The 24,950-nt window shown below is 37.7% G+C and overlaps 2 protein-coding genes, 2 long non-coding RNA genes and 1 other non-coding gene across 5 annotated transcripts; 3 read left to right on the forward strand and 2 right to left on the reverse strand.

The window, feature by feature from the left end:
* Positions 1–1,580: 1,580 nt before the first annotated feature.
* Positions 1,581–6,032, reverse strand: LOC147544732 (uncharacterized). The gene is made up of 2 exons (XR_015224209.1): positions 4,718–6,032; positions 1,581–3,102 (listed from the first exon to the last, which is right to left on the reverse strand). It is a non-coding gene; the product is annotated as an uncharacterized LOC147544732 (long non-coding RNA).
* Positions 3,331–4,433, reverse strand: LOC147544733 (uncharacterized). The gene is made up of 3 exons (XR_015224208.1): positions 3,915–4,433; positions 3,781–3,817; positions 3,331–3,581 (listed from the first exon to the last, which is right to left on the reverse strand). It is a non-coding gene; the product is annotated as an uncharacterized LOC147544733 (long non-coding RNA).
* A 2-nt stretch (positions 6,033–6,034) lies between the features above and the next one.
* Positions 6,035–6,108, forward strand: TRNAV-AAC (transfer RNA valine (anticodon AAC)). The gene has a single exon. It is a non-coding gene; the product is annotated as a tRNA-Val (tRNA).
* A 7,504-nt stretch (positions 6,109–13,612) lies between these two features.
* Positions 13,613–14,563, forward strand: LOC147544735 (Ribosomal protein L2 family). Its single transcript, XM_086636184.1, is given in 2 exon segments — positions 13,613–13,783; positions 13,786–14,563. Coding segments are annotated over 2 exon segments (606 nt in total). The 5' UTR covers positions 13,613–13,677; the 3' UTR covers positions 14,286–14,563.
* A 6,531-nt stretch (positions 14,564–21,094) lies between these two features.
* Positions 21,095–24,540, forward strand: LOC147544736 (pyridoxal reductase, chloroplastic-like). The gene is made up of 9 exons (XM_086636186.1): positions 21,095–21,172; positions 21,244–22,000; positions 22,075–22,303; positions 22,651–22,744; positions 22,977–23,100; positions 23,208–23,333; positions 23,557–23,708; positions 23,787–23,880; positions 24,158–24,540. The coding sequence occupies exons 2-9, from the start codon at positions 21,863–21,865 to the stop codon at positions 24,341–24,343; spliced, it is 1,143 nt and encodes a 380-aa protein (XP_086492312.1). The 5' UTR covers positions 21,095–21,172; positions 21,244–21,862; the 3' UTR covers positions 24,344–24,540.
* Positions 24,541–24,950: the final 410 nt, after the last annotated feature.

Raw genomic sequence — 24,950 nt, forward strand, 5'->3', positions numbered from 1 at the left:
ATCCATTATTGGTAAGGCCAAATAGTGTTCGGAAGAGTCCAAACACATACACACAAACCCGGGCCTGAAAGGGAGCCCGGGGTGCCTATAAAGGGGTCGACCATGTGATGGCAAACCTTAGCAAGGGGCCGGCCAGCACATGACCGACTAAGGCTTAAAGTGGGCCGGCCATAAGCCCATAAGGGGCTATAGTGGCCGGCCACACTAAACCCTAACAAGGGATTCTTTTGGGATAAGTCTAAGAGGAAATTTTTAAGGAATCCTAGTTTGGGTCAAATACCTACTCTATGTTCCCTATAAATAGACCTCCTAAGACATAAGTGTGTGGACAAGCTTTGGTGAGCCTTTGTGTGGAATTTTCTAAGAGAGAAAATTACATATACAGCTAGTGGAGAGAAATGAAGTTAGAGAGAAGATTAATTCTATCAATCTAGTCAAGAAGAAGAGCTCTTCTCAACCTTCTATTAAGTCCTAGCAGAAATTAAAGAAGGGAGATCAAGTTAACCAACTTGATGTCTCAAGTAGAGGAGCTACACATGAAGCTCTCGATCTTCACACGCGAATTGAAATGGTTCGAGGGAAAAATGCGATAAAGGTATTTATTCCTTCTTCTAGTTCATTGTTTAGTTCATGCATAAAACGATCCTGGGAATCTAGTTTTAACATATTAGATGTTGAGATTCCGCTTAGAACACTAGATAGGGTGCATTAGAGAGAAAGATAGTATTTGTTTTTGTGTGTGTGAGAGAGGGAGAGAGAGTGAGTGAGTGAGTGAATGAGTGGGTGAATGAGTGAGACAAAAAGAAAGGGAGAAGAGATGGTTGGTTGTCGGAAATTGTGGTGGTGGTGCAGGAGAGCCGAAGATGAAGATTAGGGGGCAAAATACAATCACGTAAATGTTTGATCTAAAAGTAAAGAAGCCCCTATTAGTCAATCTTGATTTACTAAGTCTTTATTCCCCAGAAATTTTTTAGGATGTCATAAAGCAACAACAAAATTGAAATATTGGAGTCCAAATGATTAAAGAAACCAGTTTTAGGCATTTCAACGAATGTACTGGTAGTATAACAAGAAAAGAAAAACCAAGAAAATACTATAGTGGTACTTTTTTTTCTCAATTGAATTTAATTCGTTTGACTTTAATTCGTTTGAATTCATCTGACTCAAACGGACCCAAAGTCAATCCAATTTAGTTAATTAGACGACCAGACACCACGAATCAAACAAGAGAAATGCTAAGTTCACAAAAAAATGTAACAAATTTTTTGCTGAAATGATGTGGTAAGTCTCTATTGAAAGTTTGACTGAATCTTGACTGTTAAAACATGAACGACTCATACAGAGAACGGTCCAGATTCAGACAAACTTTGAAAAGAATCTTGCCACGTCATTGCGGTAAAAATTTTATCAATTTTTTTTTGTGAATCTAGCATCTCCCATCAAACAATCACAAATAATTTGAACAATGATTCAAGTCGATTGATACATCTAGTCATATTTCATAGAAAAAGTCTACTCAAACCGCCAATTTAAACTGCCTTAGAAAAACAAACTGCAAGGACTAACCGGCTGCCTTTACCTATCTCAAACGGCTGTACAATAAGTAGAATTTTTAAGGTACGTAATGCATTTTGTCATACATACTTGGTACTTCTTCCCAGTCAATTACACAAATCTAGGGTTGCTTTGATGTTTGATCAGAGAAAACCAGAGCAGCCATTACTAAGAAAAGAGAGTGAGATTGAGGGTTTTAGAAAGAAGAGAGAGAGGAGAGAGAGAGAGAGAGACAGTTGAGGGTTCAGGGTCACCAGAGACAGCAAACCACTTGCAAGTTGGTGAGTTGCAAAGCCTGCAACCAAAAGTTTAAGGGAAGCAAAAACCTGGCATGGGGTCCCCCATTTCTTTTCTGATTTCGAATTTAATGAGCAGTGACAACACATACAAACACCTTCCTTTCCAATATCATTCCAACAAAATCTTCCAAATTTAGGGTTCAGTCCTCTCTCCTCTTCATGATTTTTGTATTTGTGGTATTCTTTTCTTTACCTGACCGGTATAAATCAAGAAGACTTCCAATCAATCTGAATTAGTCATTGGAACATATTAGACAAAAAAAAAATATATCAAATATAGATAAGGACTAGTAAGGCGGTCCGGTGTCATCGTTAAAAAAAAAAAAAAAAAAAAAAAAAAAAAACCATGGGATAAATGCTTAAAAACACAAATGAAAATACAGTGACAATTTTCAACATTAAAATGGTAAACCTAGCTGTTTGTGTTTACATAGGAGTGAAAAAAGTCCCGAGAGTCCGCCATGAGAATTAGACAAAACTTTCCGACATTCTAAAGAAAGTAAATTGGTCGGCCCCTACAACAATCAACATGAAAAAGTCATCCACCTCATTTCTTAATTCTTGGAGATGTGGAGTCATGGTTACCCTTTTACCATAATCACTAGAACCAAAATTGTTTATAATGGTTCCTAGTTCTCATTTTATACCGACAAATATTACCTGATTGAAACCGATAAGATTTTAATACCTAGTTAGGATACAAATATTTGATTTTGAATACGATAAATTGACGTTCCTTCAAATTTTGAGGTTTCAATTATTTATTTCATCTTAATCACATTTTAGTTATAAAAATTTGAGTTGATATATTTTATAGTACTAAGTTTTCGATGCGTCCAACGAACGCGACAGATCCCTCTTGACTAACCGACCATATCACATTTAAAAAACATGCAACTCAAAGAAAAATCTAATATGGACTTGTGTTTTTTTCCTTTCGAGTGAAGAAGAATGGGAAACTATTTAGAAAGGAGAAGAAAGTGTATCAGTTGGTTCTGGGAGATCATGACAGAAAAGCAGAGAGACAAATATTTTAAGGAGACCGTAACCGATTTGGTATATTCACAAAAATAATTAATTGTTGACATATATACCCTTATACTTCGAGTCGATTTACACGAAAATAATTTTATAACACCCGTTGCATGTGATTTTTATCAAACTCCCAATAAAAATGAAAGTCAAACTTATCCTTCCCATAACCGACTCCGCCTGCTGTGGTGATATAAAGAGAATTCATATTTCCTACCTTAGACTAGGGGTGGGAATCGGGCGGACGCAGACGGGCTCGGGCTACAAAGTGTCGGGCTCGGGCGGATCGGGCTCGGATAAACAGAGCCCGAGGTAGGGAGTCGGGCGGATCGGGCCGGACGAAACACGCAATCTAAGTGCCCGTAGCCCGTCCGAGCCCGACTGCCCGAGCGGGTTCCAACGGGCTCGGGCCGGACGGGCTCGGGTATTATTTTTAAAAAAAAAAAAAAAAAAAGAATTTGACTTAATTTCATTTATAATACTAGTAACTTTACAAAACAAAATTTACAAAAAAAAAAATAAACAAAGAAATTACATAAATAAAAAAAATAAAATGATATATTCAGATCTCAATCTCTTCATCTTCATCTTCTATGTGGGTTGTTTTAGGGTTCTTTTAATAGATCTTTAACAACCACAACCCAAGCCTCTTCGTCTACTTCATCTTCTATGTTTGGTTTTTTGTTATTCGGATTCCTGGAACACAAAAAATTGAATTAGGTTAACTTCAGACAGGATACATTGGATCAAGAGGTTGACATTTTTCTTTTGCGTAAGACTCATATTTGCCATTTCCTATTGATATTTACACAAAATAGAAATCAAATCCAATAATGATCATAGAAAAAAAAATGTGATTTTTTTTTGTTCTAAGACTGAGATAACAGTAACTTACCCACCATAGTCGAATCAGATTACCATCCCCTATCCATCTGAAGAAGATGAAATTAGGTCATTAATATTATTACAAGAAAAGGAGCAAAATGATGATGACATAGTTTCTTGAATTAGAAAAGCAGGCAAATATACCTTCATGCTTTCAAAGTGAAGTTCAGTGGTGACTAAAATGACAACAAATATGAGGAAAATGAAGAGTATAAATGAAGCCCTAGCTTCATTACTTTTCTTGGTTCCATTTCTTGTTCCACAACAAACAAACAAATCAAAAAAAAAAGGAAAAAAATTCAAGAAATAGAAATTTCGGATCCATTATACCCTTTTCTCTCTCTGATATTTTCCAATAGCACATATTTTCTAAAGCTTTTAGAAGTTCTGGGTACCCATTATAAACCTTCAAATCAATTTTTCTCAGGTAAAAAGCTCCATCCATACTTACTTTTTCATATAATCCGGCAGTATCATCCTCTGTTTTCTTCATCTGAAGACTGTTTTTCCGGTAAGAGGTAATGAGAGTTGAAAGAGGTAAAGGATTTAGGCTTAGGGTTAGCTACTTAGTTGTGGTTTATGTTTGAGAGGCAGAGTGAGAGGGGGAGAGAGGGAGGCGGAGAGGGAGGCGGAGTGAGAGGCAGAGAAAGAGATATGAGGGTTAGGGTTTCTATTTGAGTTAGGGTATATATAAGAGATGAAGGATAAGTTTAGATCCAACGGCTGGGATTCTATCGGGCAGGTAGCGGGCGGACTCAATCGGGCCGGGACTCGGACGGGCTTAACGGGCCGGGACTCGGAATTGAGAACCTGTCCGAGCCCGGCCCTATTAGCCCGTTATATCGGGCCGGGCTAGCCCGGCTCGGGGCTACTTCGGTCATCGGTCTCTCACGGTTCGGGCCGAACGGGCCGGATCGTGGGTTTCCGGACCGTTTTCCCAGCCCTACCTTAGACTGTGAGTGTAATCTCTACATGAACTTCTTCCTAGGACCATGGGTAAGGCTTGGTAAATGTGGTGGTGCCCAATAAAGTTTCTTTCCTTTTGAGGTAACTAATTTGGGCCAATGAAATAATCTAAAGAGAGAAAGAAGATGAACAGTAAAGCTCTAAAGTCTCAACAAACTTGTCTTTCAAGTAAACCTACAAAAAGTAAAGACCCATTAGATTAGACCCACTTCACATACCAAATCTTCATGACCTGAAAAATAAACCAAATCATAAAGTAAATTTAAGGCTGAATAGAGTAATCAAACTGAATAATTAAAGACATGATACAAAAGTTTTGATTGATGGGTATTGACTTCTATATCTTATGTGCTCCAAAACTCCTGTAAACTCTCAAAAAAGATAACATGGGAATGCACCCCAAAACCCTAGAAAGATGGCCTCTTTGGAGTTGTTGAGAACATGATTTTTAGTACTAGAAGGTTAGAATGTCTGTTGTTACACTCAAAATTTCCCATGTGTTCTTCACTTCTTGTATTCCTCCAACTTTTTTATGTGGGGTTTCTTGATTTTAACTAATTATTTTTGAGTTTTGATTCATACAATGAAACAGAGTAAAACTCATTTTATATACTTCTATAGCAGTTTACATGTACCAATACATATACATAAATTTCTCTAATAAGATCAATAAACATTCACTGTATAAGGTATATATTCATTTGATCGATTGCCCTAACTTCTACTTTCCTATTTCTAGATTGCAATTAACATGTAACAAGGCTACAACTTTATGTTTATCAATAGAAAATCACAAAGATGTTCTTCAAGATTCTAATAGTGGCATGACTGCATAAATGTTAAATTCGAATGAACGAAACGAAACGATTTATGTTACACTGACAACGACATATGCATATTAGGTGCAGAGATTACAGCCTAGCAGTAGATAGTTCGGCATGTGACTCTCCCCGTAGTCCCGCACATGAATCTGATAGCTCCTACTAGAACGAAGAACTAAGAGTACACGAGCATATATCCTTGATCGCCATTAGCGGTTAGATAAAACAAGACCCTCTTAATCTTCATTTGATGGGGATGATGCAGGCCCATCCTATACTTGTCCAGTCTTCCTGTATGTTTGCTCGAGCTGCCCAGGCCTTTGCTCGGACGTCCCATGCTTCGGCCCGGGCGTTCTGTGCCTTAATAGACCCTTCCTTGGGTTTGCTGGGGGGGGAAGGGGGGGGGGGGGGTTTAATGCCATCCGCATCTGATTGAGTAAGCCTAATCTATATTATGGTCGAAAAATAATAACAAGAGGTTTCGTGGTGTAGTTGGTTATCACGTCAGTCTAACACACTGAAGGTCTCCGGTTCGAACCCGGGCGAAGCCAAATTCTTTTCTACTACTTAGTCCTTTTTGCAGTGTGGGTCCCATTGTTTTGGGCTTTCACACTTTTGGGCCTTCGTTTTATTGGCAGCACATTACGAGTGTAACCCATTAAGCATATATATTTTATAAGCAGGTCGATACTCTTGGGCCCTTATTTTATTGGCAGCACATTCTGGGCCTGACCCTTTCAGCATAAAGATAAAACGAAACCCTCTCCTTCTCCATTTGGGAAATATTAGATACAACTTACTTCTACTTGCCACACTCACATCTCCTTTACTTTAACAAAAAATACCTTATACGTGAGTGTATGTAACAAAAATTGTGAGTACATTTAAAAATTTTCTTCTCCATTATAATGGTGATGATATAGACCTGTCCTATACCGGCTTTCCATATACAACCCCTCTTTTTCTTCATGAAAGAAGTAACCAAAAGAATCGAAAAAAGACATACAGAGAATGTGATCTTTGTTTGTTTCAACCAAGTTCCAGACCTGTCTCGTTCTATGGCCTATGCTCGCCTCTACTCGTCCTAGGTCACGTCATGTGCCAAGCTTGCCCTGTCATGTGCTATGCTCGTCATTTGCGTCTTGGGTTGCTTCCTATGCCAGCCTATGCCCTGGCAGAAAAGGAAAGGCCAACAGCTTGTTAAGTTTAGCCGAGGTGCTGGCCGATCTATCTCTCCTCATTTTTTTCTTTGATTAACCTTCTGAAAACCATAGTTTCGTTGATATTGGAGAAGATGGCCTTTTTGGTCGTTTTTTTTCTTTCTCATAAGAGTTATTTATCTTATGGTCCCTAGTTTATGATCGCCTTCCTGCATGGCCCCGTGATTTTAAAAAAATTCTCATGCAACATCTTTTTGAAAGTTTTCTGTCATTGAAAATCTATGGACTGTCATCTTGTTTAATGTTTTTAAAAATACCCTTATTTATTATCTTCTTTTTTGTGCCTCAAATTTTAGTTTTCTAACTAATAATAAATTAGAAAATTTAAAGTGAAAATCAGACAAGGTTGAAGACAAATGATAACAAATTATTTTTCCACTGAATATTTCTTAAAAAAATTGTTTTATTTCTCGTCACCAAAAGAAATCTCATATGGATTTTGTATCTAGGTAGCCAAAGAAAGTCAAAGTTCCAGCTCAGTTAATATACTAACTCTTTAATCAATAAAAATTTGTGTCAATCTAAATCGTCCTAATTTCAGATACTTACGATATTTGGTGTAATCCAAAGAAGATTTAAAAGTGAAAATCAAGAGATCCAAAATTCAGATGAGGGTAAACCAGAAATGGAAAATAAGTCCAGAGAGAGTTTAGAGAGAAAAAAGATACTTTAGACATGAGAGAATTTGGAGGCAAGGGAATAAAAATAACTGAAAAAAAAATTATGGCGGAGAAAGAATAGAAGAAAAAATAAAGAATAAAATTTGGACCTTAATTTGTTAAGAAAGAAGAAGATGAAGAAAGATAAAGATGAAGTGCAATCAGAGAACGGAAAAAAGCTGGTAAAAAAAGAAAATAAGAAAAGGGCATCTATGAAAATATTAGAAAAATGACAGTCAAAGGATAATCAACAAAGAAAAACTTAAAAAATGGGCCATATGAACATTTCCCATAAACTACGAGTCACACAAAAATCTGATCATAAACTAGAGAGTCATACGGGAAATAACTCTTCTTATAATGCCCTATGCTTTTGCTATTATCCCTTGTGTTCTCATTTTACTCTAATAGGTATGGGTTGACTTAGTCAAACTTAAGCCATTAACTTTCCATTTTACTATTAAGGTTATTTTCTTCTCTAATTGCTGATCTCTCTATCTTTTCTTCAAATCTCCCCCAGAGTTCTTTTATCTCCTTTGCTAAGACTGGGAGTTAAGCCCGAGAGCCCAAAACCCAGCCCAGAACGCCCCGAGTCCGACGGGAAAAACCCGTCCGAAGCCCGACATGGGCAGAACCCTTTCGACCCGCCTATAGATACTGGGCGGGGTTTGGGCTATGTCCAAAAAACCTCCTCTCGAGCTATATACCCGCCCTTAAAGACCGGTTGCAAGCGCTAAGCCCGCATGTTAGTCCCACGTGGGAAAGCATTCATCATAAATCCTTAGATGTTACGGTAAGAATTCAACCGTCCCTTGAATCTGACCGTTCAATCTAAGGTCATAATCCTATAACTAAACCTTTACCCCTCATTTATTTCCAACCCACCACCAGCAAAGCAGCGGCGTCTGCTTCCAACATCTTCTTCACCCCTCCACAACCTAGAACCACCTTAGTTCCTACCCTTCTAGCCCAACTGCCTAACCTTCATCTTCTACGTACGTTTTCTTCTTCAAAATTATGTCTCAAATTCAACGTGATGTCTATTTCGATTCTGATCTTCAACAATTTTTCCTTTATTTTGTGAGGTTAACCCTCTGAAAGAGGAACTTAGTTTATTTGAATGATGGACTTCTTTAATGTTCGTTTTAACTTTTTTTTTTTCTTTTAAATTTCTTTCTAAATTTCTCTTATAGCTCTGTGTTTTTCTCATAGATCTATATTAGTGAGCTTCAAATAAGATAAATATGCTGATTTGCTGAGTTTGCCTTCCACGATTAACCTCTATTGGTGAGCTTCAAATCAGACAAATACTTGATATTTCTTACAAAATAGATGAAAGTTTTTCATGGTTTGTTTTGGTCACCTTTTAGATTTGAGATGTCTTTGTAGTATAATATGCTGAAAACGGGTGACTTGAATCTTTTATCATATGATGTAAGACCATAGAGATCTACTGATGACAATACAATGATATCTCTCCATCTCTATCATTTTCTACGTACATCTCTCTGGTTTTTTTCTAACTTTATAGCTCTCTGTCTTCATCTAAAGGTAGAAAAAGAACTTCAAGTGCATAGGTAATGTGTGGTTTTGTGGATGTGCGTGATTATGAAAATGATCAAATTCAGAAGAATGTTGCGAAGTGTAAGATTTGTGAGGAAATAAAAGATCCTAAATCATTTAGTGGGACTATTCATTTCATTAGACACACGAAATCATGGTCGAAGAAACATAAGGTTGATACTTGATAACAACATTTTTTTTATGTTTTTGTGAAGCTCTGTGATGGAGTTTCAGGAATTTTTGAAGAATGATGAAGGAACTTGTTTCAGAGTTGGGTTCATATAGTATAGTATTTATATGACATTGCAATTGTTGTTTTTTTTTTGTGTTCATCATTTTTGTTGATGTGGTTAAAGATGGTAATGCCCAAAGTGCTCTGTAATTTTTTGTGAACGAATGGGAAAATGTGAAAGTTGTTGTTACTTAAATTTGTTATTTTCACTATTTTTTTTGTTTCATTTAAATTTGAAAATTTTGGACTGATTATGTCCGTGCGCGGCCCGCCCGATGACCGTTAGGATTTTAACGGGCTAGTACCCATGGCGGGCTTTGTGCATGAAATTTTGAAATTTACCCTGCCCGAGCCTGCTCGCTAAGGCATGTAATCCAAAAGAATAGATACCCGAAACGCCCGAACCCGATATAGTGGTACCCATTTGTTAGCTCCGTCAAGAGCTATAGCAAGTCCCTAATACACCCTCCTTCCTTGGTTTGAACTTCGTACTTGGTAACTACTATTTTGGGAAATTAGGGAATAACTTCCTTTATTCCCTTTCCTAAGTACCCACGGATACCCGAGCCCGATCCGTTTCCCACCCCTATCCTTTGCTATCTTCTTTAACCTAAAACACTAATATGCCCTTAGGACTCTCTTTTTTCTCTTTCTTAGTAGTAAGATGACAAAATTGTGTTTAAGTCTTTTTTTTTTTTTCTTTAACACAAAAAGACCAAAACACCTTTCTGTCTAGTAAGGAAGTTGTGACATATTGCTCCTTTTTTTTTTTATTCCAAAACCCATGTATGACTTCATGTATGTCATGCTACGCTAAAACAATCCAACCTAATAGGAATCGAAATAAATTCAAACTAACTTATGTAACTTAAATGACTTGAATATAGTGTGTTAGCACTACATAAAGTGTCTAATGTTTTTGTTGTAGTCATACAAATACCAGACAACATTGTTGGAATCCATAGATGTTTTACTTCTTATAACAAACCATAACCATAACAATTTCGGGTATTTTCATGTAATGTGGACAACAGAGAAAACATAAGACATAGTTACTGGTGTTGGGTTATGGTGTCTCCTAATGTTGTAAGCGGAATCTCAGACATCTAATGTCTAACACTAGTATCCCTAGGATCTCGTGCATGAGCTAAATATGAACTAAGTAAATAGAGATTGTGAACTTAATCCTTATTTTTCCCTCGAACCTTTCCGGTTGAATAAGAAGACCAAGCTCCAATTGTAGCTCCTCTACTTGAGACACCCGGGTAATCACCTTGATCTCCCACCTTTAAGTTAGCTAGAACTCCAATTGTGGTTAGATGAAGAACACCATCTTGTTTAGACTAGATAGATAGTTGGGAAGTACTCTCTATTTCAAAATTTTCCACACCTAAATCTCTTCTAATGATGGCCTTATACAGAATCCCAAAGTTAGACCGTAATTAGGTCTCCTAAAAGACCAAAATAGAAGGAGGTTTAGGATTTTCAGAAATACAAATTAGTTTATGTTTACTTTATACAACTATGTGGTCGGTCAAGACATCCCCTAAAAGGGCAGATTTGGCCGACCATATTAGTGTAGCCGACCAAGGCATGGTCGGCCCACTAATGGGGCTTTAAGTGCCCTTAAGTTGCCCGACCTAAAACCCTTTTGTTCCAGCCTTCGTGCTATCTCTGCATTGACTTTCTTTAGGCCTTTTAGATATATTTTCGAATCTAATCCGTGTGTATATGTCTCATCTCTCTAGTCATATATTTCGATCAAGTAGAGACTCTTTGGTGTAACCCGATGTAGGATCCAGACAAAGTTAGCCGCGAATTACCCCGTAATCCGACGATCGTAGCTGGTTTCTAGCTAAACACTACGATCCCTAAATCTTCCGGACTTAATGATCTTCTTCATCAATTGGCATATCCGACAAATTGCTCGCGTTGCTTCTTTGGTCGAAGGATATCTCCTTTAACTAGAGCTTTTAGAGAAATATATTGAAATAATTTGGGATTTCAGGAAAACACATGTCGTGTAACTACTTCCTATGTCTCAGTTATGGTGAATGGTCAACCAAAAGGCAGATTCCGCGGTGAACAAGGCCTTAAACATGGTTGGTCCCTGAGGTAGTATTTATTTATCATGCATTCAGAAACATTCCACTAATTGGTAGAAAAATCTGAATGAGGACTATGTAATGGTTCAAAGTATACAAACCTATTATATGTTGGGTTTTTGGTGTCACCTAGTGTCGTAAGCAGAATCTCAAACATCTATATGTTTAACACTAGCTACCAGGATCACATGCAATAACTAAAGATGAACTAGAAACAGAAAGAAGATTACCTTAATTTCTTTCCCTCGAACTAGATTCCAATGCCTTTTTCCCGAAGATGGGAGCTTCAATCGTAGCTCCTCTACTTGAGACACCCGAACAAGTTGACTTGATCTCCCTTCTTTAATGTCAGCTAGGACCTATTGAAGGTTGAGAAGAACTATTCTTGTTTTGACTAGATAGATAGGCTAGGAGCTTTTTCTCTAAAACCTTTCTCTCTCTTAGTTGTCTGAGAGAGATAGATTTTCTCTTCAAAAAATTACACACATTTTCTGTTCTATAATGGTCCTTATATAGAGAAACCCTAATTAGAATCTTATTCAGATTAGGATTTAATCTGGACCACAGAAAAGATAAGTCATAACTCTTTCTGACTGGGAATCCTAGATGGGAGGAATTCCCATCTAGGGTTTCCCTTTAGTGTGGCCGACCAGAGTAGCCCATTAATGGGCTTGGCCTGGCCGGCCCACTCCCTTTATATGGCCGGCTAAATCAACCCAGTATTGGGATTGATCTGGCCGACCCAATAATGGGGTTTAAGCCTTTTTGGGCTTTCCTTTGGAGCCCGGATCTTTCTATCTTTTGGCACTATCAGACTGGATCATATCCATCTACAGGCAAGCTCCCACTAGTCAACTCTCTTCCGTCAAACCACCCCTCATTGGTGTAACCTGTTGTATGATTCGATCTATGTTAGCCGCGAATTACCGAAGTGACCCGACGGTCGTAAGCGGCTTCTACCTAAGCATTACGATCCCTAATTCGACCAGACTAGATGATCTTCCAGATAAGGTCATCGTTATCCTAACTGACAAATTGAGTGCATTGTTACCTTGGTCGAAGGACACTCCTTTGGAAGGGCATCTCCTTCAGACTGAACGGATATATCCTTCAGTCTCCCACTTGTCCTTAGAACAAGTGCAATGCTTGATTTCCATGTTACTTCACATCTCATCTGATACGTCATATCTTTTCAGACTTTCTTGTACTGGAGAACAACTTTTAAAACAAGTGATTAACTATTAATCCATTTGAGTGCGGCGGCACATTTTTCAGTCGCTTCTCCTCAAGTGGCCCGGAGATACTTATCCTAACAGAGTCAGGAGGACATAATCCAGTCTTGTACTCCCACTTAACTTCATGTCTATCGTGTCTCATGCAGTAACCGCTTCTATAACCTCCTTTCACGGCGCGGCGTTTGGCAGTACCAAAGTTTGACATTCCTTACATAAGATGAGTGGAGTACTCATGTTTAAGGAATCTCTCCAATCGTGCCTACGAGAGTTCATGACGTTTTTCATCACCTGAAGAATTCTCATGTTGGGTTATCTAGTGTACCATACACCCATGTAATTGACTCGAATACCATATTCCTCGGCTAAGTGACTTTTTCAGTGTGGTATGCCGACCACTATATAATATAATAGGCATTCTGGGGAATGCCGACTACAAGACGGAGGCGTTCTGGTGGTAAGGCCGACGACTACACGGAGAGATCTCTATACCAAGTCATGAGCGATAGCGAAGCCAAGCCGCCGCCTATAGGCGAAGGGACGAAAGCCCGGCGAAGGTTAGACCTGAGAAAGTACGAAAATAAGTACGTTAAGGTGACGAAGTCACTTAGCCGAGCCGAGGCTAAGGTTATGGAATAACTTAGTCGAAGAAAGTGAGATTTTGGTTATGAAATAGCTTAGTTGGTTGAAGGTAAGTGAAAGAGTTCAACTAAGGAACTGGCTTAGCTCTTCTACAAAGGGGAAGGCGTCGGTACGGAGTCACGTCAGCTGTGGATATAGACTAGGCTAAGGAACGGAGTCTTAAACTATGGACCGAGACTACACTAAGGAACAAGGAAGCTTGACTGAGCAAAGAAGTCAAGGAACGAAGCTGCTTCTCTAATAGCCCCGTTGAATAGGAGGGCGAAGGCTTTTTGAAAAAGTCTTTTTTGTCTTGTAAATGAATGGATTTTAAATCTTATATATATTTAGAGAGAGGGGGCTTCAAGTTCTTAGGAAGAGCCGTACGAGGCAGCTCACGTACGGTTCGGGAGCCGAGCCCCAGCGCAGGGGCTTAGGTCAACACTTATATAATAGCCAGTCATCAATTGGAAGCAGGCAAGGTGGTGATGAATTGCGATTGGTCCAAACCTTCGACCAGCGGCTTCTTGCGACCTGCCCAGAATGCCCATACATACCAAGACCTTGTTCACACAGCGAATAAAGGCCGGGTGGAAGGGGCAGTCAGCTGGCTGCTTCTTGGCCACGCCCCCCTGCAACTAGATACGATATACTTGATCGAAATTCTCAAATAGGAAATTGCATACCATTAGCCGATATACGTATAGGAACATGGGTACATGATATTGAATGTAATCCAGGTCAAGGCGCAAAGCTGGCTCGAGCCGCAGGAACTTTTGCAAAAATAATGAAGGAACCAGCACCACAATGTCTTGTGCGGCTACCTTCGGGTGTTGAAAAACTCATTGATTCCCGATGCCGAGCTACTATTGGTATAGTTTCCAATCCCAACCATGGTGCACGTAAGCTTAGAAAAGCTGGACAAAGCCGGTGGTTAGGCAGACGCCCCATTGTTCGTGGTGTTGCAATGAATCCAGTGGATCATCCTCATGGAGGAGGTGAGGGGCGCACGAAAGGAGGTAGACCTTCGGTGTCACCTTGGGGGAAGCCCACCAAAGCAGGATTTCGGGCAGGGGTGGGGAAACGCAGAAATTAGTTCATGCCACGACGATCTATATGGAAGGGCACTTTTGTTGATGCATTCCTGTTGAGAATGAAGAAGAAAAGAGATCTTCTTTTGAACAGGAAAATTTGGTCACGTAGATCTTCTATTTCGCCGGAATTCGTTGATTGCTCCGTACGAATTTACAATGGAAAAACTCCTGTTCGTTGTAAGATCACTGAAGGAAAGGTTGGTCATAAATTTGGAGAGTTTGCTTCTACACGGAAACGAAGATCTTCGAGAAGAAATATTGGCCCGGGAAGAAAAAAGGGGAAAAAGTAAAGTCTAAGCGCATATGGCACGAAAAGGAAATCCGATTTCGGTAAGACTTGATCTGAATCGTAGTTCAGATCCAAGTCGGTTCAGTGAGGGCGACCGCGAAAGTAACCGAATGGGCCATGAAACTGCGCTATGAGTCATTCTCACATGCTAGTCTTCATAAGTCATTGTTGTCCATTTCAACGACCTGGACTAAGGAAATAATAATGAATCTAGTCCAAGTTCACTTAGTAGGGTTTCATTTACCAGATCACCTATCTGATAAGCCTACTTGAAAAGCTTCATTATTTTGGACTGTCGGTTAAATACTAAACCATGATCTAACGACGAAATAATTAACTTTTTTTTTCTGATAACAAGAGTTTGTAAATTTGAGCTTTCTCGTGTAACTCCTTACCCCCTCAATTTACTAGTCTACGCTTTTCAGAAAAGTTTAATGCCTATGACTCTAGTATGACTTTCATGTTTAGTCTAAGGTGACAGTTTAGTTAATGGATCTTATCTATGTGGATTTGCTGGTTATCATCCCGACTAAATAATGATAATCTTTAGTATTAAGTCTTCAAGCTTCAACTATTTTCTTTTATTTGTAAAGTTTACCAAAGTCTTTGCCTGAAACATTTCCAGCTTACTGTTTTCTAAGTCAAGATTAATATCTTATTCTGGAAGTTTGCAACATATGATCTTTCAGTTTTATTTCCCTGCTATATTGTGAATTTATCATAAGTTCTTCTCAAGTACTTTATGATATTTCTCAAATGTGATCTAAATCATCGTATCTGGATTTGATTGGTGACGACCATAGATACTCCAAGTATTTTGAGACGTCGAGGCGAATGCTAATCATGTCCAACATGACCGATCTTATGCATTGAGCATAACCATCTTTTCTCATGCGTGCTTACTCATCAGAATCCTTCGGATGCTGAATCTTGCTAAGTTGTGTGCCATAAGACTTGGGTAGAATTACTCTATTTGAGTCTTTCACATTAGACTTTCCAAGAACTTTTCTTGAACGAGTCTTATCACCTTACCGATCTATCTCCATAGATCTTTGATGCTCAAAAGCATTTCGCATTTGTGTGTGGTCCTTTTAATGAGTCCGTTCTCAACTGTTTTCAATATCAGAATGTTGTTCTTAATCTCTAGTATGTCGTCTACATCGTTTACATACCAGACCAAAGAAAACTCGGTCACTCCCACTAACCTTGTTGAATTTTCTGAATTCAAGATTTCTCTTCATTCTCAAAGAAGACAACTTTTGATTACTTTGTTGAATCGAAGATTCCAACTCCTACTTGCCCGCTTCAATCGTTCGTGGATTTCTGAAGCTTGCTTTTTTCACCAGATTTTAGAAGAGTTAACTCTTCTCCGGAATGTGTCATATACACATTTTTTTTGCTAGTGATTGATCATTATGGTCTTAAGCATCGTGACATGAGAGATGGTTTTTTCATGGTTTATAACACAAATTTTGTGACCTTTTCTAATCTTGCTCTGGGAAATACCAATGTTTCCATACTTGTCTGTTTTTTATTTTGAAAAACCTATTTGTATTTAACAGAAACTATTCCTTTAAGAAAATAGACCAAGTTCCAAACATGATTTCAGACATGGATTCCTTTTTTGATCTTATGGCTCCAAGTCATATCTCGGAGTGATTTCGTCTTAGCTTTTGTGTAGGTAACCCATTTTCTTCTTCAACAAGATTTTAGTCTCTGAGATAAATCTATGAGCCTTCAAGGCCTACGAAGGGTTTGAACAACTTTGAGACGCTCTCAACTTCTAAAGGACTCTCCTGCGAATCCAATTCGTCTTGTGCGGGAGGATCTTCAAGATTTTCCATCTCTACCTCTCTTTCCATGTCTAGTGGCTCTAAATAGATGGGAACTGCGATTTCTGACATTTGTATACCACTGTCAGTTTTTTGCTCACTTTGATATCTTATATTTCCCCACTTCTCTTCTTGAAAATAACTTTTATTTCAAAGAAGACACCATCACGAGTAACAAACTCTTATCCCATAAAGAAATACTTTGCCTGATATGCAAGCTTAGTTCCCGTAAACCTTTTACGTTAGTTTTTGTTAGAAGTGACTCGAATATGGATTGGTAACGAACTAGATTTACGGCCTCCCGAGTCTTGGACCCATTAGTGGAGCTGATTGCTGAGACAGGGCTAGTATGCGAAGCAGGGCTCCGAGGCAGAGCTGGACTTCGAGACAGAGCTGGAATGCGAAGCTAGGCTTATGTCGGTTATTAGTATTAGCGTATCCATGTATAATGTCGGTTGTAGAGAGAGAGTCGGTGAGGCGGTGGGATTAGGGTTTCGTGGCTATATAAACTAAACCCTAAGGAGATATCGGTAGCACAATCTCACGAAATCTCTTGTGTAACTTGTTTGCTTATCATAGTGGAAATTATCGCGCCGCTGTCGCCGTGGAGTAGGTCTCACCAACCGAACCACGTAAATCTCTGTGTTCTGTTCTTGATTTTTCTTTACTATTCTTATTGCTTCTGCTTGATTACCCGTATTATTCACATGAACCTCGATTGGCATAAAAACTAGTATCAGAGCATTGGTTTTGAGGTTTCTGTGATGGCGAAATACGAGATAGAGAAGTTCGATGGAAGTAACGATTTTAATCTTTGGAAGATTAAGATGCAAGCAGTATTAGTTCAACAGGGTCTGCTGAAGACGTTGAATGGGAAGGTAAACTCGTTGAATCACTTTCAGAAGCAGAGAAGGAAGATCTCATGGAAAGAGCTCATGGTCAGATTCTACTCTGTTTGAGCAATGAGGTCTTGCGGAAAGTAACGATGGAAGCTACAGTCGGTGGGCTATGGAGTAAGCTGGAGACAAGGTATATGACGAAATCTCTAACTAATCGTTTGTATCTAACGAAGAAATTATTTAATTTACAGATGTTAGAAGGGGAATCGTTGAAAGACCATATGGATGAACTCAATCGAGTATTCTTAGATTTGGCAAATATAGATGTCAAATTCGAAGAAGAAGATAAGGCAGTACTATTGCTTGCATCCCTGCCACCATCATATGAAAGCTTTGTTGATTCTTTTATGTCTGGTAAAACAACTACAACCTTTGAGGATGTTAAAGCAGCATTGAACTCGAAGGAGTTGAGACGAAGGTCAATGGAAGAAAGCAGTTCAGGTGATGATTTGGTGGTCAGGGGAAGGACGCAGCTGCTAGGCGATGGGGAAAGGTCGATTCAGGTCTAAATTGAAACCTAGGAAGTACATGTGCTTTAATTGTAAGAAGGAGGGACACTTCATGAAGAATTATCCTGAGCTTAGGAAAAAGCCAGGGGAGGCAGCAGTCATCGAAGAAGAAGATGATGGTAATGTCTTGGCAATCATTGAAGAATGTGATGAAGCTACGATCCTGGCGATCAATACCTGCTTCGCTGAAGATTGGTGGATTTTGGATACTGGTTGTAAATTCTGTTGATGTCAAAAAATGGCCTTCCTTTATATCAACATGGAAAAGGGAGTTGATGCATGACCTTTAAAGGTCTGCTGATGTCAAAAAATCGCTTCCGAAAGTCTGTTCGCAGACCTAGATCTGGTTCACCAGATCTAGAGAGAGAGAGTTTTTTAAAAGAAAAAAAATTAGAGAGAGAGAAAAAAAAAGTTTTTTTTATGTTTGAAGGTCGCCGGCTGGCGACCTTCACCGGAGAAGATGATAGAAGATGATGAGGTGGCGTAACAGATGATGTGGCAGAGAGAGAAAAAGAGATGGAGAAGAGAGAGTAAGGGAAAGTTAAAGATAACTGAAAAAGGGGGTCATATGGGTTTTTTTGCTAATCTAAGGGGTCAGGCAGGAAACTGGTCACAAAGTTGGGGGCCATTGGGAAAATAAATAACATCAAGATTATGATAAATTTTCGTAAATAGTTTTGTTGTTCAATAAATAACATATTGCTTATGTGAAGTTATTTGCAATTAAATCATTTTTTTTGTTTGCACCTTATTTTTTCTACAGGAGTTAAATCCACCAAATTGATGGTTGTTATGATTGGTAGAGAGTAAGATTATAGTTTCACGAGCTTTTAAAACTAATATGATATTCTTATTTAAATTGATACAAAATCTAATAGCTTCTTCGAATACTAAACTATTTAAAGTTTAGAGTTTTCCATTTTGTTCTTAAAATTTGTTACTTTACATTTTTTTTAGCTATTTTCGAACTATTTAACTTTAAAAAATTGTAACAGGTTAGCAGGTGCAGGCTAGCAAAATCAAAGGACAGTTTTTAACTTAACGAAAGGGGTTCAATTTCAAAGTTCGTTTTAGGCCTACCGGAATCTTGGGTCGGCCCTGACTGTGAAGTTGTGGTGGTAAAGGTGATATAGAATATGAAGATTAGGGGACAATGTTTGATCAAATGAATTTTGGGACTAAAATAAAATATGTCCCCGAGAATGTACAAAAAAACATGAATTCCTTAGAAGAATTTATTTCCCGGAGATTATTCTTTATTGCCCAAAACCACGATCACTCGATTCTGAATGATCCTTTATCCAGTCTAGTCATAGAGCGACGCTGCTTAAATACAAACTAAGTTATTTTGACTAGTAATCCACCAATCAGCCAAGCTAATGAAATTATTAAAACAAACTTGGATGATGGGGATGTAAAAAATGATGACAAGGAGTCATCATGGAGATTACAAAAGAAATTATCCCAAATAAAAATAATAATTATATAGATTAAAGTTTGCCAATTAAAAATCAAATCTGAAAGCGAAGAAATCTTCATCGAATCCAACGTGGAACTCCAATAGAGAAAACTATTAGTTGCTCAGGAGATCTGTGCTTCTCATTGATCATTCATCTCCCACCAAAGAGACCACAAGGACAACAAAGGAGAATAATCAATAAAAAATGATCTCTGAATTTCGTCTTTAACTTTTTTGACAGCAACTATCACTTCTTCTCCGCGAATAACTCTTGATTGGAATGGTAAGAGGTTTAGTCTTCCACTTAAAAGTCAAGACTTCAAGACACGCTAACAATTCAAAAAAAAAAAATATCTCCTCTTCCACTGTAACACAAGAACTAAAATTTTGTGTAAATTTTATACGTTTGTAACTCTACTTTCGGCCCAAATAACATTGGGTTTGTAACTCTCTCACTTTAAATTGTCTATGATCAATATGCACGATATTTAATATATATTTAACAGGGCAATAAAAATAATAAAAACCAAGGATAGAACATAATAAATTCAAGAAAAATCACCAATTTTATTAATTGTAAACATGTTCAGTTATTTTATTTGTACTAGAATAATAGAGTATAAAAAATACTTGCAAATAGAAAGCAATAAAAAAGAGGAATCAATAAAAAAAAGTATCAATAAAGTACTTTGTTGGTCTTGCTAGCAATTTAGTTGAACTTTACGTTAGTATGTAATTGTGCTTTAGATTCGTTTCGGCAAAGGTTTCCAATTTAGCAATTACAATGCTTATCACATCTTATTGACATAACATATCACCGTCATTGTAATACTATTCAGTTTTCCAAAAAAAAAAAATGACAAAAAAGAAAATAATTAAAAAATATGCCACCAAGGTTCACTTATATCCGCTTGGCATTCATTCGTTTCACCCAACATTATTCCATCAGAACTAGTATTTGATGAAAGTTTGAACTTGATATTCTCACACAAAACATTCACCACTTTCCTTTTGTTCCAAAACATGTAGTTATATCTTTCCGAAATCGACATCCTAAGATCGAAACTCACCACATTGTTATTAAGATCCCAGACAATTTCTCTCCCTCTTGCTTCATCAAGGTACACGGAAGAATCCATAGAGAAAGAGAAAGTAATATTGTTGTTGGTTTTCTTGTTTTGAGAGAATGGTGGAAGTAATTTTTGAGTGATAAGTTTGTCTTTGAATAAAACAGAAGCATTAATTTTTTCATAATTGAATTTTAACATATGGTTAGGATTTCGAACAAAGAGATAGAATTCCCAGTTTGATCTCAACTCTATGGAAGAAACGTTGAAGTTGGAAACTGAAGCATTGTTGACTCGAAATAAGGGAACGCTAGGAGAGGTAACCGCGAAACCAACTAGCAAGAAGATAACGAACATGGTAATGAAGATAACGAACATGGTAATGAAGAACATTGCTAAAAGTGCTGCAATACCCTCCCACGTTCGTAACGGACTCTTGGCCATTGTTTAATTCCTTCAAAACGAAAAAGATAGGGACCTTTAGATAGTGAAGAAACTGAAGAGCCTGCTGCTGGTACGTATGGAAAAAGTAATTGATGTTGCTTCTTTGATCACATATTAATATAAAGAGATAGATGGAAAGAGTTTGAAAGAGGGTGAAATTGTAGTTTCTAAATCAGAGTAGGAAACGGAATCCTAATTTAGAAGTTACTAACTGATAATACTGAATGTCCTAAAGGCGCACCCTTTTTTTTTCCCCAAAGGCCACATACTTTCTGAACATATCACAATATTTTGATTTCTCAAGAATTGCTAATTTAATTTTGTTAGTAATGTGGGGTTTGAAGCTTTAGCTCCTGTTTTGATTTCTCAAGAATTGTTAATTTCTGTTAAGTAATTTAAAAGCAATAGCCTTTACTCTCTTAAATTTCTACGAGTTAAAATGTCAAAACACAAAACATTAGAAAATTGTTTATTGTAATCAATATGATATGAATATTTTTGCTGAAGTATAAACAAATGAGGTAAAGTTTAGTAGTCTTTTAACATTTTTTTCGTTTCCAATTTGCAAAATCAATCTGTTTGGTTTGGAATGATATGGTATTATGAAATTGCAATATGTGTGCTTGTTTTGAGCCGCTTCCTTACTTTTTTGGGTACATTCTTCTAATGCTGTCACTGCCCCTTGTCTCTCGACAGGTTAGATGTTTTAATATGTTAGTAACTATTTTCGGATATATACTAGTTAGCACAGAATACGCCATTCTTTAGAGTAGCCCATAATCCTATACAACCCAGCCTCGTAGTGTACAAGTTCCTGGCCCGTCCCCTGCTTGTCTTCGCCGTACAATTTCCAGACATTTAGTATTGTGAAAGATGCTGCTTTTATGCGTTATTTTCTTATGATCGTAGAGTTTCATGATCATATCAGCCCGCTTTTGTTTCTTTGATGCTTCATTTGGTTCTTGGTTATTTCTTCCCATGTCAACGGTGCGTACTTAGTTTGTTGTTGAACTTCAGAAAATAGGTTAATGTGCAAGCGACATGGCTGCTAAGACTTGAGGTGAAGCATAAAGGAGTATCATGGCTTTCTTGGTCGCTACACCATCTGCATACTTTTGCCGTAATAGTGCTACAAATGAAACTAGAAGCTCATCTTCATCATTCAAAGAGATCAACATTCCTCGCTTCGGACCTCCTCTTTTTTGGCCATGGGAGAAGGTATATTACTGGTGCTATTCAGTAAAATTCAGTACTAGAAAGTTGAGGATCTTATCGAGATGTTTCATTGGCAGGTAAAGATGGGCCCATTGACTGTTTCTCCAATGGGGTTTGGGACTTGGGCTTGGGGAAACCAGTTACTATGGGGATATCAGGAAACCATGGATGATGATCTTCAAGCCACCTTTACTATTGCAGTCAATAATGGTATAAATCTCTTTGACACAGCCGATTCCTATGGGACTGGGAAAGTAAACAGGCAGAGTGAGAAGCTTCTCGGAAAGTTCATCCCAGAATACCAAGGTCAGAGAGAACTAGTAAATGTCGCTTACCAAGCAATTATTATCTCGAAATGAATGATGTTTAAAGCTACTCGTTCATTTCATTTTTCCACCTGAAAATCAAGGTTTACTCTTTTGTCGTCATGATCTCCATGATGACTGCATAGTCATTTATCCGTAACCTAAACTTTCTACTATATCAGAGTTTTGTCACAAGTTAGAGTGTTGGTTTCTTTGTGAACCTTTGGTAGGTTCTTAACTTTCAGAATGATGTGAATTCGCGTCATGATTATATCCATGTTCGGAAGACAATTCTTGAATAGACTAATCTAATCAATAATTGAAATTTAAGAGATGTATATCAATCAGGGAAAAGCCGGGTACGAGATGATATTGTGATTGCTACAAAATTTGCTCCATATCCTTGGCGCGTTACACCGGGACAGTTCGTAAAAGCTTGCAAGTATGCTTTCTTGACGCATATAGTTGACTTCATTATACTGTGAATGTTTGTTCTATAGATTCTGACATCTTTTATTTCTCATTTATGATCTCCAATTATTCGAACCTTTGACCAACTTCAATCAATTCGACAATTTTTCAAACATTATTCATTCACCAGCACTATTAATCTGTTCTTGTGTGTCTTTATTTTCGGGTTTTTGCTAAATCGTAGAAGAAAACTCGTGTGACAGGTCATCATTAGATAGAATGCAAATTGAACAGATTGGCGTAGGACAATTACACTGGTCAACAACAAAGTATGCTCCTTTGCAAGAAATGGCTCTCTGGGATGGTCTTGTTGCAATGTATGAGAAGGTTATTAAAGTCGACGGAGGAGGATTTTCTTTCTCAGTAAAACTAGCTTGAGAGTGCCTTTCTAAGTAACCGTTGGCTTTCAGTTTAATTTTCTACTACTCTATGAGATTAATATAGTTTTAAATCTTATGGTTTTAGTCCGAGCCGTTGGTGTGAGCAATTACCGACCGAAACAACTTGTTAAGATTCATGAATACCTTAAATTGCGAGGTGTTCCCCTATGCTCAGCTCAGGTACAATCAACCTCTTTAAAGTCAATTTCGACCTATGTTGTGAATGGTGAAAGGCTTCTTTTATATTTTGTGATAAAGATTCTGCTTTGATTTACTGCATTTTCGACCATAATAAACTTTGGTGTTTCGTTATTCAAAAAACTACGTTTAGGGTTGTACATATCTATAGCTTAACTTGTTTAATTGACTAAATTACTATTGTTGCGAACTCTTTTGACGGCAGGTGCAGTTCTCGTTGCTAAGTACTGGGAATGATCAGAAGGACATCAAGGAAATATGTGATTCTCTTGGTATTCGATTGATTTCATACAGTCCTCTTAGTCTTGGAATGCTTACTGGAAAATATACTTCGTCTAATCTTCCAAATGGACCAAGGTAGTAAACTTCTATTTTCGTCTCATTTTTCATTATGAATAGTATTCTAGAACGAAAGTCAGATTTCTTCTTTTACAGGGGTCTTCTGTTCAGACAAATTCTTCCTGGTTTGGAGCCCTTACTAAGAGCGCTAAACGAAATTTCCAAAAGGAGGGGAAAAACCATACCTCAAGTATTTCCTCAAACTCCTCTTCTTAGTAATTTACGTATTTCAAGATTTTCTACAGAACTCATAAGCCCCATATTAGTGTAGTTCGATTTTCTTATGTTTTATATCTGTAGTCTGACTCGGTGTCTATGTTTAATTGTTATGCTTCCAAATTTTAACATGGACTTGAGTCGCGAGAACGTTTGGCTCAACCATTTTTTAACCCTGGAAACTCGACCTAATTGTGTAGTTTGATTATCCCTTCAATATCTTAACCTATAGTATTTCTTTTCTCGATTAGGTTGCGATAAATTGGTGTATCTGCAAAGGCACAATCCCTATACCAGGCGTGAAGACAGTAAAACAAGAAAAAGAGAATTTAGATGCCCTTGGATGGCGATTAAGTTCGGATGAAATACTTCAATTAGAATATGCAGCTCAAGAATCTTCTAGCAAGATGATCCAAAATATATTTCAAACCCAATGAAGGTATATCCATTCAATCTAAATATATATGTATCATTAATGTAATATAGAACATATTTCAAATCAAAATCAAGCAAAACTAGTTCATCTATTTTTACCTACAAAACAAAAGAAATAGCTCGAATTTGTTGAGAGACGAAAGTTTCGAAACGAACGAGTTCGGTGACGATGATAATGAATTATATACTTTATTGTTCACGTCCTTTTCGATCATGGAGGAAGTGGGAAACCTTCTAATGGGATGATCTTCTTCGAGAGTTGGCGTCTTCTTTGTAGTAGTAGTAGTAGTAGTAGTAGTCTTCATGTTTGATGAAGAATAAGGAGGCAGAGGAATGCCAAGTTCATCACCAAAGTAATCAGCACAGATTTCATTACCCTCTTTGGAACTGAATATTGGCATTGTTGAAGATTGAATTGGATGTTTGATAAGAAAAGCTTTGAGAAATTGATGTGGAAGAGTAAAGAGAGAATATGTCTCTATATAAAGAGGTATATAGATAGAAAGAGTTTGAGAAGGGGGTGAAATTGTAGTTTCTAAATCAGATTAGGAAACGGAATCCTAATTTAGAAGTTACTAACTGATAATACTGAAAGTCCTAAAGGCCCTT

This window comes from Eschscholzia californica, unplaced genomic scaffold, assembly GCF_041429995.1.
Source record: "Eschscholzia californica isolate CP2 unplaced genomic scaffold, dmEscCali1.0.p SCAF_4, whole genome shotgun sequence".
NCBI classification, from domain to species: domain Eukaryota; kingdom Viridiplantae; phylum Streptophyta; class Magnoliopsida; order Ranunculales; family Papaveraceae; genus Eschscholzia; species Eschscholzia californica.